General features: G+C 36.9%; 1 protein-coding gene across 1 annotated transcript; it reads right to left on the bottom strand.

Annotated features, from left to right (window-relative positions):
* Positions 1 to 178: 178 nt before the first annotated feature.
* Positions 179 to 12,918, bottom strand: LOC125315320 (disease resistance protein At4g27190-like). Its single transcript, XM_048279770.1, has 5 exons — positions 10,057 to 12,918; positions 5,116 to 5,387; positions 3,698 to 4,004; positions 2,890 to 3,606; positions 179 to 226 (listed from the first exon to the last, which is right to left on the bottom strand). The coding sequence occupies exons 1-5, from the start codon at positions 12,916 to 12,918 to the stop codon at positions 179 to 181; spliced, it is 4,206 nt and encodes a 1,401-aa protein (XP_048135727.1).
* Positions 12,919 to 24,949: the final 12,031 nt, after the last annotated feature.

Raw genomic sequence — 24,949 nt, 5'->3', positions numbered from 1 at the left:
AGAGAGAGAGAGAGAGCATGTGTGCTTTAAGAACAAGAACACGAAGAAATTCAGAATCTTATGATGCAGAAGGAAAGAGAAAAACCAAAGGATGAGAATGGCTGCATTAATTGGGCCTTACTTATTCCGTGCGCGTTTGGTTGTTTATGCCGATAACCTTTGTATCGTTGCATTGAGATCACCCTCCGACTCCCATTGCCCCCAGCCGGGCCAGCCCCACTTGTATCTGAACAGTGACGCATAATGTAGTCTTGGTGTGCTTAGCTTACCCTTAGAAAAGATGTTCATTTTGGGGCACTCTTCCACTTGAATACTCAACAAGGATGGAAACCTCAAGACGCAACTTGTGGTGGAGGAGAAGCATTCTAGGCTTGGCATTTTTTTTAGCATCAACCATTTTAGGTTCACAAAAGAAATCACTTTTCCTTCTTCATTTTCATCTTTTGCCGCTACTTCTTTCATTCTTTCACATTCTATTATAGTCATCTTACCGAGATGCACCAAACTTGCGATCGTTGAAGCTGTTCCTAAATGTACCAATCCGGAGGAATTCATCACCACTAGCTCCGTCAAATTCCGAAAGGATATCTCGGCTGGAAATAATGTTGTCAAACTAGGACATTCCCGAACCTCAAGTCTGTCAATACTCCGAAGAATTTTGGACACTAAACGGTCTTTCCTCCATACATGCTTTATGTTGTGTAGCTTGCTTAACTTGAGTTCTCTTAAATGTTCAAGCACCAAACATTTTCCCTCATCAACAAGCCCATCATTCGGGAATAATTCTTCAAAAGCACTACAAAAGAACTCAAGGCTTTGTAGGTTCCGAAATCTCTGTAAGAGGGATACGGGAGGAAAGATGGCATTTTCATCATGAAAACATGCCAATGTTAGTGCTTTTGGCTTGCCAAAGATGTCCTCAGAAAATTTTCCATTCTGTATCATTTGAATATCCTTATCGACTAATGAAAGTCTCTCTAAGGTAAAAATGCCCTGCAAAATTGCCAATACAATGAGAGAAGTAAATTCAACAAGATTCAGCAAGAAATCATGTGCTGTAAAAGGCAGACCTAAGTCACGAGATGCACTCATAGTGTTACTAAAACATATGGGGTTCCTTACGTTGTCTAAAAATTATAAGTAAGGGGGCTGCGAGTTTTCGTTAGTATGCAATGGACGTGGAACATAATGGGGTGAATTAAAGAATAAAGAAGAATACGGTGAATTAGGGTTCCAATGCTTTAATTTTTGAAATGAAATTAGAGTATGTTTTTTAAAGATTGTACAAAATAAAAAAGAGAAGAAAAGTTCAATGGTGAGAAACGTGAGAACAATGGAGAGGACCATGTGTCAAGTTCTCATTGACCTTCCCAAGTACATTATATTTAATTAGATTATTTAAGGAATATCTTATGTTACAAACTAATAGGCAAGGGATATCATGTTAGTATCATGATATGATTAATATGCAGTGAACATAAGATTAGTAAGTGCTTTAAAGAACAAAGTAGAAACCGAGGGAGAATAGTTGAAGTCATACCTTCTCAAATGAAGAGCGTGTTTCTTGGTCCGAAATGTCCCGATGATCATTTTTCTGAGGCCACTTGTTCATGGTTGCCACCAAAGGAAACATGTTCAGTTTGTCACAATGTGTCACTCGCAATTTCTTCAAGAATGGCCAGTTCAAAGTAGACAAGTTAGGGCAGAAACGCTTGAGTTGTGGCATAGTATGGAACACCAGAGAGGTTAATTGTGGGAAAAGTGCTTGAGCAGTAGTGGAGTGTGGAGTGTTATCCCCACTTGCGACTATTTCCTTGATTGCACAAAACTCCACTCGAAGTTTCTCCAATTGGTTTAGACTTGTAGCCACCCAATGCGGAAACAGATTTTCAAGGCTCTTACAATTATCAACTTTCACTTTCCGTAAATGTTCAAAAGTGAGAGTATCTTGAGGACTGTCTATCCATATTTTGCTCAAATTTTCCATGTGAGAGAGAAATATCGACTGAAGCTTAGGAAATTGTACCTGCCATATTTGAAAAAATGACACCATAAATTTGATGACATTGAATTATGAACTTACTGTCCTCCCACAAATCACAACATTCTAGAACTTGTTAGTGACACAATCAAGGAGAGGTTGCTTGATGCTTTCACTTTAATGAACTAATGACTAAGGCCGTGTGCGGTGCAACAAAATAAGTACCTTGAAGCCTGTACCACCCGTTAAAACTCATGCACAAAAAAGATAGGAGAACATTTCACTGAATTACGATCCAAAGAACGAAATGACGACCCCAAATACCACATGAATACTTTTGCAATTTTCCTAAAAATTTCGCGTGAAAAGAAATTTTAAGGCATGTTTCTTACACTAACAAGGATCCCCGGGAAAATGCAAATAGTCTTCGTGAACAAATAAAACATGTTATGCAAAAATAGATTCTAATACGAAAAAAAATGAAACGATTGTATGAGCTGCTATGAATTGTTCACTTAAGAGCCCATATGGAATTTTCATTTGGTCGTGAATTACGCTATTACCACTTGTCCCTACCAAAAATCAGGTGACTAGTTTCATGCTTCTTTATCTTTGATTTCAGAGATAGGGAAGATTTCAGTTTATCCAATTTGTGAATGGGTTTAAAATTATGAAGTTTTAGTTGGTGGTAATACCTATCTACAATTTAAGCTTAATCAATTTGTAATGGGTAACCAATTTCTTATCCTTGACTGATGACATTGTGTGGCGTGTTGAGGATTTCGGAGGCAAAAACAAATGAAAGAAAAAAAGCGGATGTCGCATTGCAACTTCCATTGGTGCTTCCATTTGACAAGATGTTTAATTTTAAACATCAAAAGCATTGGATAAAGAAAAACAAGACTGACCTCCGGAGTAAAAAGTGAAGGAGTGCGTTGGTCGATCTCCATCAAAGGTTGCCAAGTTAAGCTTCTCATCTTGGGACAAGAGGCAATGGTCAACTCTTCTAATCTAGGGCATTCCAGCCGAGGATTCTTCCCCGAGAGAAAATTAGTCATATTGGGCAAGCATTCCAGCTTCATGCAATAAAGATTCGGGAATGTAATCTTCTCCACTGCGCTTCCTTGTCCTTCTTCCTCTGCGATCACTCCTTCCATTTGACCACACTCCTTTATTTCCATCTCATGTAGATTGGCAACACACCGAGCCATCGATGGAGTGAAAGCATGTCTCAAGTTGCTGCATTTATAAAGGGTGAGGCTATCTATCATATCGAAGCGCAGCGTCCCTTGGAGGTGGTTGTTCCATATTCGCCGCAACTTTGGTAGGTTGACCAAGTCTAGACATGCTAAACTAGGTAGCACCCGAGTGCTTCGCACGCCCTCCAGCCCTTCAAGATTGAATACTTCTTCTAGCGACTCGCAATCGCGCACATGCAATCTTCGCACTTCGTTTAAAACAGGTATCAATCTGGATGGCATAGCGTTAGTAAATGATGGACATTTATCCACCACCAATGATTTTAATTGCCAAGAGGGCTTGATGGGAATAAGTTCGCTGTGCCATTTTTCAATTAGCTCGGGGAACTCGGACAGCCGCATCAACTTTACTCTCGCAACCGTAGCCTGTTTGAAAAAGCATCGTTAAATGTAAACTCTAGTTAGCAAAATGCAACAAGGACATCTAATTTCACAGAATTTGCTAACCGATGCATACCATTTCTTTAAACATATTTTGGATGGTGATGTTGAGGTTTTCCTTCAAAAACCACGCTTCTGTTGATGCTTGTACTCTCTCCAACTTTGGCGTATTTATTGGTCCCTCAGAGAAGAACTTCATGCTGGGACATCCACTCACAATGACATCTTCCAAGAGTGGGAACTTCAAAGTGCATTTACTTGAGCTGAAACATCTCAGCCCCGTCAACCCATCAAGCTCCATATACTTCAATTGATTGAAAACCACCGGAAGCCCCTCCTCACCTCCATCGTCACAAATGACTTCTGTCAACATTTTGCATTTACTTATCCTCAATTTCGTGAGTCCCACCAAATTTCCAGCTATTGTCGGTGTGAACATCTTTGATAACCCATCACAAAATGACACATCTAGAGTCTTGAGATGTTGGAAAAATCTGGAAAATGGTGGTATTACTTTTAGCTCGTGCCTGGGGCCTTCTTTGGCTTCCACAATGTTGCTCAGCTCTTCTATATCAGAATTGTGTACAACCAGCTCTTGCAAGCTGGTTAAACTCCGAACAAGACGACATGTGGATATTGTAGATTCCTTCGAGAAATGATGAAGCTTGAGAACTCTAACCTTGCCGAAGAATTCTCTGTCATGAGAATGCCCATGCCATATCTCCATCCCTCCATATAAATCTAATTTTAACTCTTGCAGATTTGAGAATGCGCCCTGAGAAATTAGTCAAATCAGAATTAAAACCAGCGTAGTTAAAAGAGTGTTCGTGTATTGTGGTATAAGTCCTGCATTTTAAGATGTTGAGTCTCATGCAATTCGACGGAAGGAAATGCACCCCATGCAATAGACGTTATCACGGATCTTTTACATTTGACTTCTTGTACCCACGTTTGCACTCAAGTAAATCCCTACATTCCCGTTTGCACTCAATTGTAATCACAATCGCAATTTACCGGCGAAGCAGCAAGAAATTAATTAATTAAAAAATCTTGGGTCGTACCTTTTCTATCAAGAAGAGAGGTTGTTTATGAGGTGGCATCTCATTCTCAAGTTGCGAAGCAAGTATCTCCACTTTGCTACAGCCATCCACCTCCAAGGTCTTCAATGCCGGCCAACGTAAAGCATGTGTTCCTGTGTAGATGCATTTCAACTCTGGTAGATGGTTAAGCTTGAGGGAGGTTAACTTTGGGAACACATCCCTGGGAACTAGTCCTTCCTTCTCGATGAGTTCCACAATGCCACCACATCCATCGATCTTCAACACCTCAAGTTGCATTAGATCCCTAGCTACTGAGGCTGGAAATAGAGAGGTGAGGCTCTTGCATTTGGAAATGGTAACATAATGGAGACACTGGAATTTGACTTGACTGTGAAGTTCCTTATCCCATACACGCCTTAGCTTTGATAATCCCTCTATCCTCAACATTTTTAACGGGAAACAAGCAATGGGATGTCCGTCTAGAGGACTCAATGGCTGCAGTTTGAAAACAACTTCAAGCGAATCACATGATTCTACCTCCAAACTTTCCAAGCTCTTGAGCCTTCCAAGAATGTCAGAAGGAACAATGTTCTCTAGCTTATCGCATCTATAAACTCTGAGCGATTTTAGTTTGCGGAAAGACTCCGCAGCAACTTGATTGTCCCATATTGTCTCAATGCTATCCGCACTCCAGATGGTTAATGTCTCCAAGCTAGGAAACGCAACCTGCAGTATTCGCTCATGAAATTAGTGATTCCGTTAGTTCGAAAAGTTCATGAATACATATGGAAGAAGCGGCGGTCCTAACAATCTTGGTCTATCGATTGTGGCCGCATCCTCATCTTGCAAAGGTCATACCAAAGCTTTTCTGTTTATGTTTTGACATATTATTAGTCTCTCCATGTTTTTTAAGGACTGTTCAAAAGACAACATGAAATATTTGAAAACAAAAAGGACGATATTCCTCAAATTTGTTTGATTTGTCCATATTAGCAAATTTCCTTTTTCATTTTACTAGAAGTAGTTTCAATGTTTCATTTTGGACAAGTTTAACTTCAAAATTAGTGTATTATTCCCCATACTATGTTAGTTAACCTGTTAGGTTTCTATTAATTTACTCAAATTAAACATGTGCGATATAAATAATATTACAATTTATTAAGTAATAATCTTTAATTTCTCCAAAATATACGTGAAGTATGTCGGGGACATCATAACTTCCGGTTAAAGTCAATATCAATCATTTTTATTCAATATTATATCACTCTAAAAAAATTGAAAAAGTCAAAAAACAAAACAATGAAGACGGGATTGCTTGGGTCAAAACGAACAAAACTTATTTATATCATTTTACACTTGAAAGAACTCAATATACTTAATTGATTGAATTGCCCTTTTAAGATTCATTGCTTTGTTACCGTGTTGGATGATCCAATTGTTAGATAAAAATTGTAGGCGCGTGCAAGCCATGCGCCAAAGACTATGTGCAGGGTCAGCAGTGTGGGCGCGTGTGGGCGGCTGTAGCGAATTTTTTTTTTCCCCACATTGCATATTTTTCGGTTCTGTCCTCCCTCACGCGAGAATATTCCTGTTTTGCAACTGGCTGACAATTTCGCGATATTTTTTTTTAGCACGTAAATTTCCTGTTTTGCCTTAAATTAAATATGCGTATGAGGTCCGATCGGCGCATTCTTGGTACCGACGTGTTCATATTGAAATGCTCTATGTTGTGGTACATTTTTGTACATGTTTGAAGCATTTAAAGGTGTAAAAATACGTGTGAAAAATACACGTATAATTTGGGATATTATTGTATTTTTAAGCTATGTTTCCCTATGTTTTTTGAAAATACAGAATATTGATTTCTTGTAAATGACCACTCAAGGTTCATAGATAGCATATATGAGATGCTTGCAATAACAATGGCAGGAGATCCATTGCACGTGGGAAACCTCGGATATCAAGAGAGTAGCATGTTCTGTTTTGTCACTCGGTGCTGCCCATGAAAAGGAAAAAAAGAAGAAGAGGAATGCTAGCCAAAGAAATCGAGTTGGAAAAAGCTTACAACACAAAGCATGGATTGGACAACAATACCGACCTGGACTAACGGGTTCTTGGATTGTATAAGGTATATCGTTGATCGAGTGCAGTGAGGGAAAGAAGAGAAGTAAAGAAAGCATGAAGTAAGCACTCTGTGAACGTCCTACGTCCCTTTACGGAAAGAAAGTCTCAACCAGAACCACATTCCTTTTGCATGAGGATGTAGCTAAAAGAAATAAAAATTGAAAGGCTGGCAATTTACAATATGAATTAACTTGTTTTGAAATGATTATCTAACAAATTCATAAATGACATGAATTGATATGAACTTCATACACATAAATTTTATAATAAAAATTCAAAAATATAGTGCTCTCCAATGACATCGCTATATCACAATCTTTTACTATACGATTATCGGGAGTGACTTTAACCACAGAATCCGAGAGTTGGCACTTGAGCTCCTTGGAGATTAATTATCCAACTTTTGTATGTATAGTGACTCTACTTTATATTCTTCATTTCAATTCAAAATCACAATTTGAGGAGTAACTCTACTTTGGCTTATTCAGCTTCTATGGTGCGGTGATCATATGGAAAGCAATCAATTTTAACCAAAGTGGGCCTTGACGATCATGCTTTGTCTCCAATATAACTATTTATTTGTTAGTTTTACTTATTTAGCTGGCTGGCATAACAATTATCCATATGTATATATCATCTTTTACAATCTCTTAATACTTTGCCGTGATTGATCCAACCCTCATTGATGTGAATTGAAACTAGCCAATTATTTGTAACGCTAGGCAACTTGAAATACAGAGCATGTAAACTTGTGAAGTGCTATGCCCGTAAAGTTGATGCAATGATTGGATTTTTGTTATATTTAAGATCTTGACGTAGCGTTTGTTACGTACCTCTTGATTGAAGAGGGTAGTATTGCGTGATTTGACACGATCCTCACTCCAAGCTTCTCGGGAACCTATCATCGATTTTTAATTAGATGAAAGGAATGCCATCTTTTGCATTGCAATGATGAATTAATCTAAGAAGATCTTTAACGATTAAACCAGAAAAAAAAAATCAATCTTACACTTTCTGCGAGAGAAGCACGTCAAACTTTCCAAACGTGCAACGCATAAATTGGTTAACATCGGGAATACTAGAGTTGTTGATGTGTCTAATCCCAACCCTTCATCCTCTATGATGATCGTCTCCATCTTCTTGCAATCTTGTACATTTAGTTGTCTCAATTGTGCGAGAGATTGAACCATGGATGGGAAAAACAGAAACTCGAGGCTGTTACAGCCAAACACCTTCAATTGCTTTAATTTATGGAATCTCACAATTCCACAAGGATTCTTGTTCCATATGCACCTCAAGCGTGGTAATCCTCTTATATAGATGGTGTCTAGCTCAGAAAGAGTCTCGATATTTGCACTGGTGCCTAGACCGGCGAGGTCAAAAATTTCTTGCACCGAAACGCAATCTTCTACCTTTAAAGTGTGTAGCTCGTGTAGTTTTACCAGCGACCAGGAGTTGATGACCTTTGCGAGAGATTTGCATGAAGAGACCTCAAGAAATTGGAGACTGCTTAGCCCCAATGGAGATTCATCGGTCCATATATCTTCCAGATTAGGAAGTCCAGCCATTGTCAAGGACTCCAAGGATGGGATTGAAACCTGACGGATAGACCCATCAGCATACGTGCGATAGCAGGTTATGACAAATGGTTGCGGAAGAAAATTTACAGACTTTAGGATAATTTTTGCATTTACAAAAATCTATGATAACAAAGGCTAGTTTACAATCAGAATAGGCATTTCACGACCACAAAAACAACTAATGAACTTCATTTTTTTTTATTTGCAATATATTCGTGGACGGTTTAGAGTTTGTCTGCAATTTATTAACAATAAGGGAAACTACAGTCGTCAAGAAATAGCATTCATTCAGTTTGCTAATGACTACGAAGATTAGTGATCCTTAAAGCAAAAGGAAGTACATTCAAGATAAATTCCTTCCTATAAGGTAAACCACTCACTCTTAGGTTATGTTACTACTTTGATGTTACATTGCTCATTTTGTCGGATGATTGCCAAAAAGTACTACACTATCTCACAATGCACATTACTACCACGACAAAATTATATAGAAACTGTAGAATGACCGTGGTTATGAAAGACATAGGCAACTTACAAACAAAGGACAACATCTCATGGAGTGATCAACAAGGCAAGTTTCAATCACGAGAAGTAAATTATTATGCTATAATTCCTGAATTACAGAAAGGTATGTCTAATTTACTACCTACCTAAGGAAAATTAGCAATCTTGAAAAGTAATTTAGTATATCATAAGGGAAATTACTGTCATAAAAGTTTAGTTACTGCAAGTAACTTCCTTTTGACGCCTTCGCCATCCACCTAAGCCCGCTTGGGCTTTTCCAAACCCAATCAATTTATGCGTGAAATATTGTAATTTATATAATAAGAATAAATCTACGACGGGCTAATTTCCTTTCATACTTTGATAAATTTATAATGGCAACTTAAATTTCTCTCCATGTAAGCTCATGTTTAATAACTTGCGAAACTAATATATTGCACGAGCCTTGAACTCCAGCATCAACTTCAATGATAATTGTCACTGTTTGTCCTTAGTTTACTTACTTCTATTACTAACAATAACCGATTTAACAGCTTACCTACTACACTAAAAAATTGTTAAACAATTAACTACAATTTCCACCTATTTGTCACATGTGATTTTTTACAATGAGTTGAAAATTTCCAATATAAATAAAGAAAAATGAGGAAAAAAACGCAATGAAGATTTATCTTTGTTATGCCGAAAGTGCTTACATATATCTATATCTGTTATATGCTTTGCATGTATGAACATGCATGTAATTGTGTACATTTATACTTGTAGGACTTATGCAATGCCTAAGTGCTTATTGAAACACACGATAGGGAAAAGACGTGCATCAATTAGATTAGCATCATTGCTACTATTTGAAAACCCAATCCCCTTGCCATTCTTCGCATTGATTTTTACCTAAGTCATCTAAATATCAGATTTTTTTTTTTACTTGCCACATGTAAGCTGAAAATAACTCAAGTCCTATCACAATCTAAATTTACATGGATTTCATTCAATTAGCTGGACTTCTACGCAATGAAGAGTAACAGAAGATTGCTTCATGCAACTACAGAGAAGGCATGACCGGGATAAGGTAACTAGGCAGAAAACGAACCCAAAAAAAAGAGAGTAAGGATAATAATCTATGTCACATCTAATTAGCAAATGAACAAAAGATCAACACATACCAGATTGTTTTGATAGAAAGTTACCTGTTGCCCGTTGAAGAATGCAATTTGAGGGCCAACTTGGTCATTTGGCGTACTACTTGAAGGAGCCGTCCCGTCGGTGACAAAATTTTTTATATTTGGCAAGTCACGCAATTCCAATACCCGCAAATTTGGCAACTCAACTTTTCCACTATCATCAATTTCTACAATCTCCCGCATTAAGTGGCACTCAACAACTCGCATCTCTTCAAGCTGTGGAAGTTCTCTCAACAATGAAAGAGGAAACAAAACTTCCATCTTGTTGCAGTTTTCAACTCGTACTACCTTTAATGCACTGAAGGAATTGGAGGAGATATGGTTGTTGCATATCTTCTCCAAGTTGATGAGGTTATCGAGAAGTAACGACTCCAACATCTTAAACTCCGTATGTGATGGAGATTGGAGGACGTAATGGACGGAGGGACTACTCTTGACTTGTAGGTGCTTTAATTTCGAAAAACCTTTTTGGGATAACACGCAAATAGTCTGCTCAATTCCGTTTAATCCATCTAAGAAGAGATCGTCGGTTTTGCCTAATAAAGTTTGTATGCATCCTTTCTGAAGAATATCGCTTATTGGATCCAACTTAAGCTCCAATATGCTCGATCCATTGCGAATTCGCCAGTGTGGCACATCACCTATCCGGATTTGGTACTTGGTTAGTTTCTCGACGTTTAGATCCTCCGGGAGCACACTCAGATTGAGAATGGACACATGCAAAGTATAGAGATTCTTCAATTTGTTCAACTCAATGAGCCTGGCATTAGTTGGCGGAATTTGCTCCACGGCATTCCAATGATCAAAGCTATTCTTCATATACAACTCCTCCAAATTCGTCAAGCTTTCGAGCACTCCCGGTTCAATTATCTCAAGTCGTGAGCAATTGTCTAAGTCTAGCAACTTCAGCTGTACCAATTGTCCAATCTCTTTTGGCAATCGTTGAATATTGGAGTTGACAAAGCTAAGAATATGCAGCCTTTTTAGCTCGCCAATCATGGCTACATCATCTAATGAACAACCATCTAGACAGAGAGTGTATAAGTCCTCCAAGGACTGAAATGGCGAAGGTGAACGACTGAGACGCACCCGAGAAAGATGCAAGACCATGAGTTTTCTCATGGAGTTGAAATAAGAATCCGGGACCTTAAGAGTTTTATTGTTTGTGAACAACAAAAAGATCCGCATTTCGGGGCAATCTAACCCTTCGGGAAGCTCCTTCATGTAGACGTGGGGAAAGCATATTGCCCTGCAACTTTTGAGCTTGTCCTTTAACTGTTCTACTAACAACTTATCTTTCTCATTCAAAACGAGAAGAGGATGATCTCTTGAAGCGACCGAGGCAACAAACTCACGAACCAAGTCGTGTATCTTGAAACCATAAGCATTTTCATCCTCTAACAGGAGGGAGGAGTCTTGAAGAGCACGAATCCCTGATCTCAAACTCTCTCTAGCTTGTTCCATGTCATCTTCTCGAAAGAGCCCCCAACCCACGGCGTACCTCACCAAGTTTTCGAGAGAGGGCTTAGAGGTGCCATAAGCAACACAGAGCGCTAACAATGACTTATCCGAGTCTTTTAAGTTGTTATAACTCAATTGCAAACTCTCATTTATCATCTCACCGATTCCTTCGTTTTTAGACAACTTAATTTGCTTCAAAGCATTCTTACAGTCAGAAAACTCAGCACGTTTAAAAACTTTCGCCATAAGGACAATAAGGAAAGGCAAACCTGCACATTTGTGGAGGGCTTCATCCACCAAGGATTTGAACTCGTCATCATGAACTTTGTCTCCCACCAGCCTCTCAAACAAACTTTTTGCTTCTTCGTCCCTCAGCTCACCAAGGGGGAACTCCTTGTCGCAGCCCATTTTAGTTCGCAAAACAACACGATCTCTTGACGTCAACAACAACTTGCACCCTATGACCTCGTTGTCATGTCCGCAGGGAATGCCGACTGATTTCAAGTCCAACCCCTTCCACAGGTTATCCAGTATTATGAGCACCTTCTTGTTCTTCTCCTCCTCGGCTTTCAACCTGTCGCGCAGAAAGTTCGCTCGCCCGCCGGGAGTCTCTTTGTTCTTAATGTCAGTAAGGCCCAAGGCGTCCGCAATATCTCCTTGAATGGTCTCGATGTCTGGATTTTCCGACACGTTGGCCTTAGCGACCCAATCAAACGACTTCTCTTCCCTTAGTCTCCTTTCGGCATCCACCAAAAGGGTGGACTTGCCAACCCCGGCCATCCCGTAAACCCCGACCACTCTGTTGCTGTTATCAGCAAGAGCTTTCATGATGTCTCTTATGATCTGAGCTCTGGATTCGAAGACACCATCGTCCTTAATCGCAGTAGAGGCTGAAGAAGCAGAGGCCGTCGCAGCGGTCGACTGCATGACTTCTTTGCCCTCTCTCCTGCCCGGAGTCGGAGCAGTGACATTCCCCCGAGCAGGAAGGCTGGAGGAGATGTCATTCGGTTCCTTGAATTCACTGCATTTTTCAGTTAGTTGCCGGAGGGCCTCCATCTTTTCCTTGGCCTTCCTGCTGAACCGATAGCGACAAACGGGGTCGGGAAGAGTCCCGCGGCAGCAACTCTTGCTCGCCCCTTCAAATTTGCCCGACAGGTCTTTCGCCTCTACCAAGGCCTTCTCAGCACTTGCCTGCCACTCCGTGAAGCCCCTGTAGAAAACCCGAAGATTGTTACTGGCCACGTCCGCAAGAGAGGTGACCCTCTGAGACTCGTCTGCCAGCTTCTGGACTTCCTCCTGAAGACCGTTTGCGTAGCTCTTGGAGGACAAGACGTATCCGAATTGACGCTTGACGGGAACAACTAGGCACTTCAAGACATCCCACGCAATAGAAAAACACCAATCCATCGACAATTTTGCTTATTTTTTTTTTTTCGAGAAAGAAAGAGCGATAAAACGGGGAGACCGAGAGAGAGATAGAATGAAGAGAAAGAGAAGCAGGTAGTGAAGTAGAAGAAGAAGGATGGCTTGGCTGAGGAGAAGAAAGAGCGAAACAGAGCAAGAATGAGAGACGAAGAAGGGAATAAGATTTTGAGTGCAGAAAAGGATGACCAATCAATGGGTGAGCTTCAGTTCTGGAGATCCAACGATTTAAAATAAAAGAAAGACCGCAGTGGGTCCCATCTGTCGAGCCACCAACGTGGACTTGCAAACTATATGTTTAACGTTGACGGGAGTGCGATAATTTTCAAATCACAGCTTGATGGCCAAACTATTTTAGGAACATTCATTCATGTATCTCGGAAATTCGACGTGACAAGCCACTTGTTGTTTCAAAATTTAATGGCACTCAAATGATCTTTGAAAAAGTTACATACCATTTAAGTGATCGAAAAAAAGTTATGATTTTCAAGTGAGCATCATATATAAATCATGGCACTTAGTGATCTAAAAAAGGTTATGATATCTAAGTGATTGCCGTACAAAAATTATAATGTTTTTATCTTTCATTTGATTATTTCTCACCAATGTCTAAGTCTCCTTCCTTTCCTCCACTGTTAATTGGTCATGTACTAATATCCAATTAATGTTGACCGTTAGGTAACAATATGTCTTGACTTTTCATGTGTCATATTACGAACTTTTAGAGGTTTATTAACAGAAAGCACCTCAAATCAATCCTTCAGGTGACAAAAAAAAAAACTCAGTTCAGAAGGAAATATTGAAGTTGTTTAATTATTTTGCCAACCGTAAGTGTTAGATTAGAATATGTGAAATTACTCCTTAATCTGTATGTCCATTATGACTATTCGAAAAGGTTATGCCTAATTTTTAAAAATAATGTTTTGACTAATTAAAGTCATCAGGGACGTTCACTTTGTAATTAAGGTGATAAGGACCTTTTGCATGGTAACTACCTAATATATGGAGAATAAGTGCACATACTAGGAAAAAAAAATTACCATATGAAATTAACATTCTCCCAAAGTACGCAATTGTTTTCGCTACAATCTAGGGCCATAGGTGTGGAGGTTAAGCCAATGAAATATCCTGCAAAATCAGTTAAGCTTAGGCCCCTGCGTAGGTCAAATAGCATGCACACAATTTGTGGGATTCAAACGAACAATTCCCCAGTTTCGAGCTGAAACTTTCGCTATGCCTTAACCAATTGCACCAATCCCGGAGTTAAGTAAGCATGACATTTTTTTAGTAACGAGCAATTTTACTTTACATTCCGCAACACTTCTTAAGAAAATGATTATGTCAACGTAAAAATTACCGTACTACATATTTTCAATAATTGTACGAGAGAGATGCTCAAGAAGTATAATGTTAAAGTAATAGTAGCATATGATGGGTATTCATCATATTGGCCGTGGATATAGTTGAATGTTAGCTTGCTAAATTTCTATGCGTATATTAATCTCACATGACAAACATGCCCATCAAAATTGTTCTCTTTTTTTTTTTTTTTTGGTCCAAACAAGATTGTTAGGTTGGAAAGGTCAATTTACCCCCAATTGGGTAGATGCATTATCACCGTTCGAAAGTATTTTGACTAAGTCAAAACAATAAAAGCCATGAGGCACATATTTCTTTGTAATTAGCATGATAAGTATATCCTAGTTAGTAGTGCATAAAATTCAATTTTCTCGGCGTGTCTAGGAAAACGAAAAACCCCATTGTGATTGGTCAGTACATCCTCAAGTACTTTTTTTATATTTTAAGAGGGGCTTCCATCATCAACTAATCTAACCATAAAATTAGATGTTTGCCGTTGAAAAGCAATCCGTACCGATCAATTTATAATATGTTGATAAGATTGCGTATTACTCTAAATGTGTGCTACTTGTACTTGGTAAATGTATCTATTATAGGGGTAAATGATTTTCATATATGGTAAAACTTTCATATGCTGTAGAGACATTCGTTAATGGCAAAAACATGTTATTTTTAGTGCTATTTTTGTTTTATCATAGCAATATCAACAAAAATCAACGAATGATTTAAAAAATATTTTCCTAAAAATGAACACTTATATCGCTTATAAAAATGAATGAATAAAAAATATATTTTATCTTTCACGAAAATATCCATATATAAATTATCGTCCACAATAAGAATATTTTTAATTAGCTAATTATTTCAAGCCATACAAGTAATTATATTTTAAAAAATATTTTTCGAATTTTTTATTTTTTGCAAAATAAAAATAGCCTCATGTCGAAAAACATATTTTGGGGCAGTTTTTATGGTCAAACGACTCAAACCAATGAAGGTAGTAGGCTAGGCTTAGATTCCTGCCCGGACAGTTGAAGTTCAAAAAGGTTTACAAAAGTGTGTCCAAGCTGGGGCGAGTCACTCATTCATGTACAGTGCAAACAAGGCGGAACTTACATATGGTGATTTTCTTTGATAGCCGTCTTTTTTACAGGACAAAAAGTAGATTTCATTTGAGAATTGATTATGTAATAATTTTGGATGATTGTAAAATTAATAGTCTATTTTGGACCACAAAATAAAAATAATTAATTAAGTATCATTATGAGGTTTACTCTTTTAAGAATTTATATCTTACGTGTGTTTTTATTCTCATAAATACTCAAAAACTATTATGTTAGCACAATCTAATTCGTTTCTGTTGACAACATATCTCTCAATACCAGAAGCAAAGAGCGAGAAAACGGAGAGAGAGAGAGAATGATGACACATATACTGGAGAAGAAGAGAAAGAGTTGGAGGCAGAATGGTTGTGCCCAAAAAAGGATGAGGGATCAACGGCTAAGATTTAGTACCAGCGATCCAAACAATCTAGATCCTTGAGAACGACCCAAATGCCACGCCGAGGAAGAAAGAGGAAGTCGAATGGTGGCAGACTGCTCCACGTCGTCACTGGGCCAAAAGTAAAATTTAAAGAAAGAAGGCTGCCACTGTCAGTCGGTAGATCATTACATTTCAATAAAAGCTGACTATTACTTGAAAATAAGTCTTGATTTTTTTTGTTCATGCCAGCTGGGGCGAGTACAATGGTCATGACTTTGATGTGATGTGACTTTAGTCTAGACCCCACATGTCCCCATATCTATATCTGTATCTGCCCTGTACTATGGTTTAAATTAGCAATATTTATTCACTCCTTCGAGCCCTGCACGAGGTCTCTTCTTCGAAATTTGAATGTTGACAACTGCCCTTTTTTGTGTGATAAAAAGTAGCCTCATTCTCTTAAAAAAAATTCTCAATTTTAGATTAAGTCTTAAATTTATTTCGAACCTTTTTTTCTCAAAAAAAACCTCCAATTTCATGTTCAATCTCAAATTTGTCCCGAATTTTTTTTATCTCAAAAAATACCTAAACTTTAGTATCGGTCCGAAATCTACTCCGAACTTTTTTTTTATTTAAGGAAAAAGTTTATCAATTTTTACTCTAATCTCATTTATGTTCCATTAGCCCTTTGTCCAAAAATCACCGTTAATCGTCTCTAATTTTCGTATTCTAGAACGACTTCATTTTGAAGAACTTCTTTATTGAGGTAGAATTGTTATCCACATGAAAATGCAATATCGGTCCATACCTATCGTCATATTATTTTGCTAATGCGATTTTTTTTTATCAATGTGAAATTATCACGTCAAGTTGGGATTCAAACTTGTGATTTTTTAGATAAAATAAAATTCGAGACAGATTTGAAATTGCACTTAAAATTTAAGCTTTTTTCCAAGAGAAAAATTAAGTTCGGGGCAATGGTAAGTGAAGATGGACGTACGCATAGTGAGACAAAGTCCAACATGGCCCTTGGTGTTTTTCACACTCTGCCTCTACAGTGCATAGTAATGGTGGGACAGAATCATGACTTTTCTCTAAACCCCAAGCCTTCACTGAAGGGTCTAACTCCTGATTTCTTGGAATAAAGGGGCACCAATAATGTGTGCTAATCCTTACCAAAAAAAAAATAATAATAATAATGTGTGCTATTTTTAATAAAGGGTGATAGAAAGACATATATGACGAGTCTTTATAAATAAACATCATTTTTTCTTTTCCCAGTGAGTCAAATTTTATTTATTGAAATATAAATAATTTTCATATTTTTGGTGATAGAAACACAACTTTTTTTTTTATTGATGACTAGTATCAGACATCTAACAATTTAGAGCCTTAGCAAAGAGCCGGACCACGAGAAAGAAAAAAGGAGATTGGTACATACTATGGAGCTTAGTTTATGGCTTAATTATACACCAGTCAATTTCTCAACTATAGGAATGGATTATTTTCGGTATTATTTTTTTTATGGACCGGTCACCATCATCAATATCCATGTCTCCGTCCTTTCTCCCATTACTAATGGACATGCATTAATGAGATCTCCATCCTTTCGTCATTTCCCACCATTAATGTAATAATCCTAATCCATCCTTTTTTCCACAGTTAATAGAAAAATATTAACTAGGTACCAATCCTAGACCCGCTCATTGCACAGGCCAATGAGATCATATTTGGAATATAGAAGCAACGTCATAATTAAAATAATTGTTAGATTAGAATGTCAATTGTAACTGTTACATTAGATGTAACTTCAATCAGAATTGATAGATCATAATTTGTATTGAATATTGCTACTCCATACTTTATAAAGTTAATAAGGAAATTGATTGTGAACCATGACATTGCTTCGTGGTCCCTCATTCTAATTCTAGTTATCACAAATGCTTGGGTCCGTTTGGAGTCTTTACTTCTAACATTCATTTTCCAGATGTTGCAGTTTTTTATGCTTTCAAAACCATACAATTATTCACAAGTAGATTAGTATGTTTTTTCATAATCTATAAAACCTAGTTATTGTACTTTTCAAGTTTTTTTAGGGAAAGTAAAACACATAAAAATGTACCTAAAAAGTCTAAACATATAGAACAAGTTAACTGTAGAAGTCCGACAAAAATGATGATGGAATCTTTTCAGAATCACTCTTGCATATTCCGAGTTCATGACAATCATTCTGAACAACATTGTCAATATGACTATGAATATAAATCTTAAAGGAAAAAAAATGAATCTCGTGGAAATGGATGATTTTTTGCAGTATTACTCCTTTGCTTGACCAATCACCATCGACAATGTCTAGTCTCCATCCATTTCTTCATCACTGATAGACAAACATTAATCGTCTACTAGTATTTTCATCCTTTCTCCTTCGTTGAAGGATAAACATTGATTAGATACCAGTCCAAAACCCGCTTATTGTGTGGATCAATGAAATCATGTTAACACAGTAAAAGTAGCATTATAATTAAGCTGCTTGAATAGGGAAAAAATAAAGTTTAATTTTCAAAATGATATCAAGATGGAAATAGCTTTAAAATGTAACATAGTCATGTTATTTATTTATATTGAATAGCTTACTGACATATTAGATGCACACCACGAGGAAGAAAGATGAGATCAGTACAGATTGCGGAGCTTGGTTGCCTAATCTTAGTTTAGGCCTTAACTGAACACCAATTGATTCATTATATATAAATGGATGATTTCCTTTATTGAACTAGTCATCACCTTCGTCCATGTCTTCATCCTTTCCTCCACCTCTAGTGGACAGACATTGATAATGTCATAGTCCTAGTCCATCCTTTTCATGGTTTCCTCCACCATCAATACAAGCATTGAGGTACTAGTCCTACTTGCACAGGTCAACAAAACCATATTTGAAATATGGAAGTAACATTACAATTAAGCTAATATATTATATTAGAATGTCAATTGTGATTGTCACATTAGACGAAATTTCAATTGGAATTGTTAGAGCATAACTTCGAATGAGATGAAACTTTTTCTGCTTTTTATTAACATTTTAAACTAGTTTGCTTTCTTAAATACTGATGCTCTGTACACAACAAAATTAATATGGGAAATGATAACAAGCCACGACTGACATTGCTTCGTGGCCCCTCATTTTGATTCTAGTTATCGCAAATGCTTCGGTTGGTTTGGGTCTTTTACGCATTTTCTCAATCTCAGCCATGATTTTTAGATCAAAATGTTAAATTACTCCAAAATTCCTATATTTGTTGTCTTTTTAAAAATGTTATGACTAATTTCTAATAAGGAAATGGTATGACTCATTAATGTTACGAGGGATGTTCTCTTTCTAATTAAGTTGACGAGGATCTTTGGCATAATAACTACCTAGTTTATCAAGAACAAGTGCATATGAACAAACTACCATTTAAAGTTATCATTATGTTAAAGTAAGTACATTTCTTCTGCATTCTGTATCATTTCTCGAGAAAATGATAACGTCAGCATAAAATCATCAAATCGACAAAATAAAATAAAATAAAATCATCAGTCAATCTCAATCCCTTGGTATAGAAATGGATAATTCAATAATTGCATAATAGAGATGCTAACCTAACCTTAGTTAATGCATTAACCGAACACCAGTCAATCCCTTGGTATAGAAATGGATAATTGTTGCATTTTTGTTCATTTACTGACCAATTACCATCACCACAGTCCACGTCTCCTACTCTTTCCTCCACCTTTGACGGACAAATGTTGATGAGTTGTCTATCCTTTCATCCTTCCCCACCGAAAACGGTCCTTTCATCCTTATGTACTATTCCCAATCCATCCTTTCCATTTTTTCCGGCATGTTAATGGACAAACATTGATTATGTACTAGTCCTAAACCTGCCCATTTCGCGGTCAATGAAATGATATCAACAATACAGAAGTAACATTATAATTAAGATATAGGGAAATAATGAAGTTTAATGTTACTGTTTCATGTACTGAACAACAATTTTTTTCATAATTTTCTATCTATTGATATGATAGACTTGGGTTAACTTCGATGCGTATATCCAATCAACATTTTGGCCGTTAATTGAAAATAAGTATCATCTTTCAAATTCTCATAGATCCGTTGACAAAAAGCCCCTCAAATCATTCTTTTTAAGTGAACAACTCGGTTTGAATTTGTTTACATTTTTTTGCCAACTATAATTCATAGATTAGAATGTCAAATTCTCCTAATTCAATGTGTCTATATAAACATTTTGACTAATTAAAAAGGCTACAATAAAATTCTAAAGAAAAGATGTTATGACTAAGTAAAGTAATGAGTTAATAATGCAGCTAAAAAGGAGCGAGAAAATGGAGAGAGAGAGAATGATGACACTGGTACTTGAGAAGGAGAGGAGGGGGAAGAATGGTTGTGCACAAGAAAGTATTGAGGGATCAACGACTAAATAGATTTAGGGTGTGTTTGGTTCGGTATTCCCGAGAGGCTTTCAGCTCCTAATACTCATTGAAAGAATGCTGAACATTTGGTTTAGCTTCAAGTCGGCATTTGATCAAATGTTGATCTTGGGAATGTTGAAAGCCTAATACCGGTAACCCGCATTGGGCTTTCAGTATTTGATCAAATGTCGAGAGATTTTTTTTCTTCAAAAACTAACCTCATCAATTCTCTATATTTATATTTTGTCCTCCTTTTTATTGTTTATATTCTTTGCCGGTCCGGTAATTTGTAGTTTTTTTAATTAAAAGTTAAAAAATTACATTGAAAGCCCCCGTGGAATGTTACTTTTACGAAATACCATTCAATTTAAAGCTTATTTTCAAATGAAATTTTATCAAACGTAATTAACATTTTTCTAAATTTCTTAAATTAAAAGTATTTATATTTATTCAAAACTTATTTTAAATGCCGAACCAAATTCACGTTTAGTACCAGTGATCCAACGATATAGAACCTTGAGAATGACCCAAATGCCACGCCGAGGAAGAAAGAGGAAGTTGAATGGTAGCTAAATAAAATCTAAAGAAAGATGGCTGTCACTGTCAGTCGGTAGATGATTATAGTTTGACTATTGGCTCAAAATAAGTCTTGATTTTTCTTGTAGTCTTCAAAGGCTGCAATGAGGTCACTTCATTGAAGTGTATGCCAGCTGGGGGCGAGTGCAATAGTCATGACTTTGATGTGATGTGACCTTAGTCTAGACCCCACATGTCCCCATATCTTTATCTGCCCTGTACTATGGTTTAAATTAGCAATGTTTATTCACTCTTTCGAGCTCTGCCCGAGTTCTCTTCTTCGAAATTTGGATGTTGCGATTTTCTTTGACAACTGTCCTTTTTTTTGTGTGATAAAAAGTAGCCTCATTCTCTTAAAAAAAATTCTCAATTTTAGATTAAGTCCTAAATTCGCTTAGAACTTTTTTTTTTACTCGAAAAAATCTTCAACTTTAGATTCAATTTCAAATCTATTCTAAATTTTTTTATCTCAAAAAATACGTTAAACTTTAGTATCGCTTCTAAATTTATCCCGAACTTTTTTATTTAAGAAAAAATCATCGATTTTTACTCTAGTCTCAATTTTGCCTTGTTGGCCCTTTGTCCTAAAATCGCCATTAGTCTGTAATTTTCTTATTATAGAATGGCTTAATTTTGGAGGACTTCTTTATTGGGGTAGAATTATTTCATACATGAAAATGTCATATCCATCCGTACTTATTGTCTTATTACTTTGCCGATGCTTGTTGATGTATAAATGTCACGTCAAGTTGGGATAGGATCACTAGATACACATTGTAAACTTCTGATTTTTTAGACAAAATAAAATTCGACATAAATTTGAGACTGAATTTAAAGTTTAGGTTTTTTTTTTCAGGAAAAAATTAAGTAGGAATGGTTGTGCCCAGGAAAGGACGAGGGATCGATGGCGAAGATTTAGTACCAGCAATCCAACGATCTAGAACCTTAAGAACGACCCAAACGCCACGCCGAGGAAGAAAGAGGAGAGATGGGCATGGAATGTAATGCCGAGGGAGGAGATGGACTCAAGAAGTTGAATGGTAGCAGACTACTCCACGTCGTCACTGGGCCAAAATAAAATTTAAAGAAAGATGGCTGTCACTGTCAGTCGCTATGATTATAGCTTGACTATTAGTTGAAAAGAAGTCTTTGTTTTTTATTGTATTGTCTTCAAAGACTGCAATGAAGGGCGAGTGCAATGGTCAGGACTTTGATGTGATGTGACTTTAGTCTAGACCCCACATGTCCCCCATATCTTTATCTGCCCTGTACTATGTTTTAAATTAGCAATATTTATTCACTCTTTCGAGCTCTGCACGACGTCTCTTCTTCGAAATTTAGATGTCGCGATTTTCTTTGACAGTAGGTATGCTATCCCTCGTTACATGGCTACCTCAAGCCATAACTAGGGACTTTCTCAAGCATCATGAAACTATGCTATAAAACTCGTATGGCTTTAGAATTTCGATTCTACAGAATCCATCGAGTGGAAGGTGGAGAGCATACTTATAACCATAACATCATTTCAAACTAACAATACCACTCTAACCAGATGACAACATCATTCTAGGGAGAAGAAGAGAGATTTTAAAAAGCCATGGGAATATTGAAACACACTTTTTATTTCGGGGAGGGCCTGTCTGCCCCAAACCATTACAACACATTGGCCATTATAGGCAAAGAACAAGGAAGTTCTCAGAACTCGTGAATTAGACAATATACACGCAGTAAATAGTAAAAGTATACAGTGAAAATACTATGCACGAAAGAACTTGATTGCATCAATTTGACAAGTTTTATTACTCAATTGCCTTTTTTTTTGTAAATTTTGGAGCTCAATTGCACTTTCGCGACAAGTTTTATAATTCTAGTACAATTTTCCCCTAAAAATAGACAAACGTGATTGATAAGGAAAAGTTGAAGCTGTTCAATTTTTTTGGCAACCATAATTTACTCCTAAATCCCCATATTTGTTATGACTCTTTGAAAAGATTATGACTAATTTCTAACCACAAATAGTTATGACTAATTAAACTCGAGAGGGATGTTCTCTTTGGACATGACAAATACGCAGATTTACTTCAAAATAAAATGCATGTCCGCATTTTTGTATTTGCAACCGACCATGGAAGAAAACATGGCTTTATTAAGTCCATTTTATTTTCTTTTTTTTGGTTTTTTTTCTTTTTATGATCCAGGTGGGAAAATTCTAAGGCCCGAGTCGCCCGGCTACCTAGAATCATATGAAACATGACCTACAAGCTCCATGAACGTGTTAAGTTGTGGTAATTTTATTTACATTTTAAATTGTTCTCTAATTAGTATTAGAAATAGAGCATATGCGTTGCATGTGAAGAGATATGGTGAGAAAAATCAAAATGTTACAGACTAAAAGAGTATGTAACCCACCACGGGCATGGCGTGTTTGGTGAGAATCAAACCCTTTGGTGCCGGGGTAAGCCACAGTCAAGGGTTCGAAACTCTCCCAACGTATTTCTCGGACTTAAGTGGAATGCCCTTGCTGATGGGCTGCGGGGCCAGCCTCCCTCCAGGTATAGTCACCGTCGGAAATGGTGAAACTCGATTACGACCGACGGATCTTGGATCATTAAAAAAAATATGTAAAGATTTTTGACCCATTTTTTAAAAGTAATTCCCATAGTTGGGAAAGGAAAAGTGAGAGATTATGGAATATTGGAAATTTTTTGAATCCAAATTTAGAAGGGAGGAGATTCACTAATTACTAGCGATCTTCTTAAATACATGCACAAGTCTTTCATGGATTTTGTCATGGATTATGCTTTGTAAAAATGTGAGGTTGAAGACGTCATTGATTTTCTTACTCGATTGAGTAATTTAATATTCTCAAGCGTATTTTTACAGCAACATCAAGTTCAAAGTATAGGCTGCATTAATCTTCAAGTTATATTTTACCGGAACTTTATTTTAACTTCTGAAAAATACCTTATATAGTATTCTTAATTTCACGACAATCGAGATGTTAAAGTATGAGGCCAACAATATTTCTCTATCTCGAGAAGAATGTCCATATGATGTGTTGTATATTGTAATTTCAGTAAAAAAAAATTAACAAATAATCATGATAAGGACCCAATTAAAATTCAGAAGGTTAAGAAAAATAGTTAAATTGAAGTATGAATAAAAGCAAAATAGATTAAAACTAACACTTAGAAATGAAGGAATGATATATCGTTGGAGCACTTTCACCAAATATTATTGTGTGAAAAATGGAAGCCCCTAATATTAGGGGTAAGCGATTCTAGGCTTCTTTCAAATTCCACTTAGAACCTAGAATCTAACCGTCAAAACCGATTCCCCTTTTTTCGAAGCCCAGAACCTACCCGATCACAGGGTTCCGGGTCGGTTGTAGAGGCTACATAAGTTCTACTTGTATTTTCAATTAATGATTGTAGTGAATTACTACCTCTAATAATCACAATTTGACGTTACAATCCACCGATCATAACTCATATTTAAACACAATAACAATATGAAACATCAATAAAGTAAAACTCTCGATCGTAGATATCGCCCGAAATGGAAGCTCAAACAAATGATTCTTGATTACACACTCATCATCGGATGCTGTAGAATACCATAGTATCGCTCGCAGACATAGAACATAAAAAGCACAATGACTTGTTCTAGGTTCCAGGTTCCGCTTTCTAGAACGTGGAACCTACCCGTCAAAGCCAATACCCCAATTCTTGAAACCCGAAACCTACCATTTTTCACTAGTTTGGTTATCTGATTCTCGATTCTACCATGAAACCATATTCATGCATATTATGCTGATATGTTTTAAAACTATGCCATTGCCACAACCAATGGAAGCTTGAGAAACACCAAACTTAGGTCCTTCCCAAGAAAAAAGGTGAGATAAACACATCATGACACCAACACGGTGGGCTTGGATGTATTTTAGGGCTAGAAAATACTTGAACGTGAGCAACTAGAACTCTATAATTCTCCAGTTAATAAGTATATGCTTTGCGATTGACTCACCCATGAAGTATGTACTGATATTCTGATTGAACTACATAAATCTCCCGTATTATTTATTATTCTTGATTAATTTCTATAGTGATGTCGTTCTCTCACATAG

This window comes from Rhodamnia argentea, chromosome 5, assembly GCF_020921035.1.
Source record: "Rhodamnia argentea isolate NSW1041297 chromosome 5, ASM2092103v1, whole genome shotgun sequence".
NCBI lineage: Eukaryota > Viridiplantae > Streptophyta > Magnoliopsida > Myrtales > Myrtaceae > Rhodamnia > Rhodamnia argentea.
The sequence above is the reverse complement of the archived record's forward strand: the minus strand, read 5'-3'. Positions and strand labels throughout refer to the sequence as shown.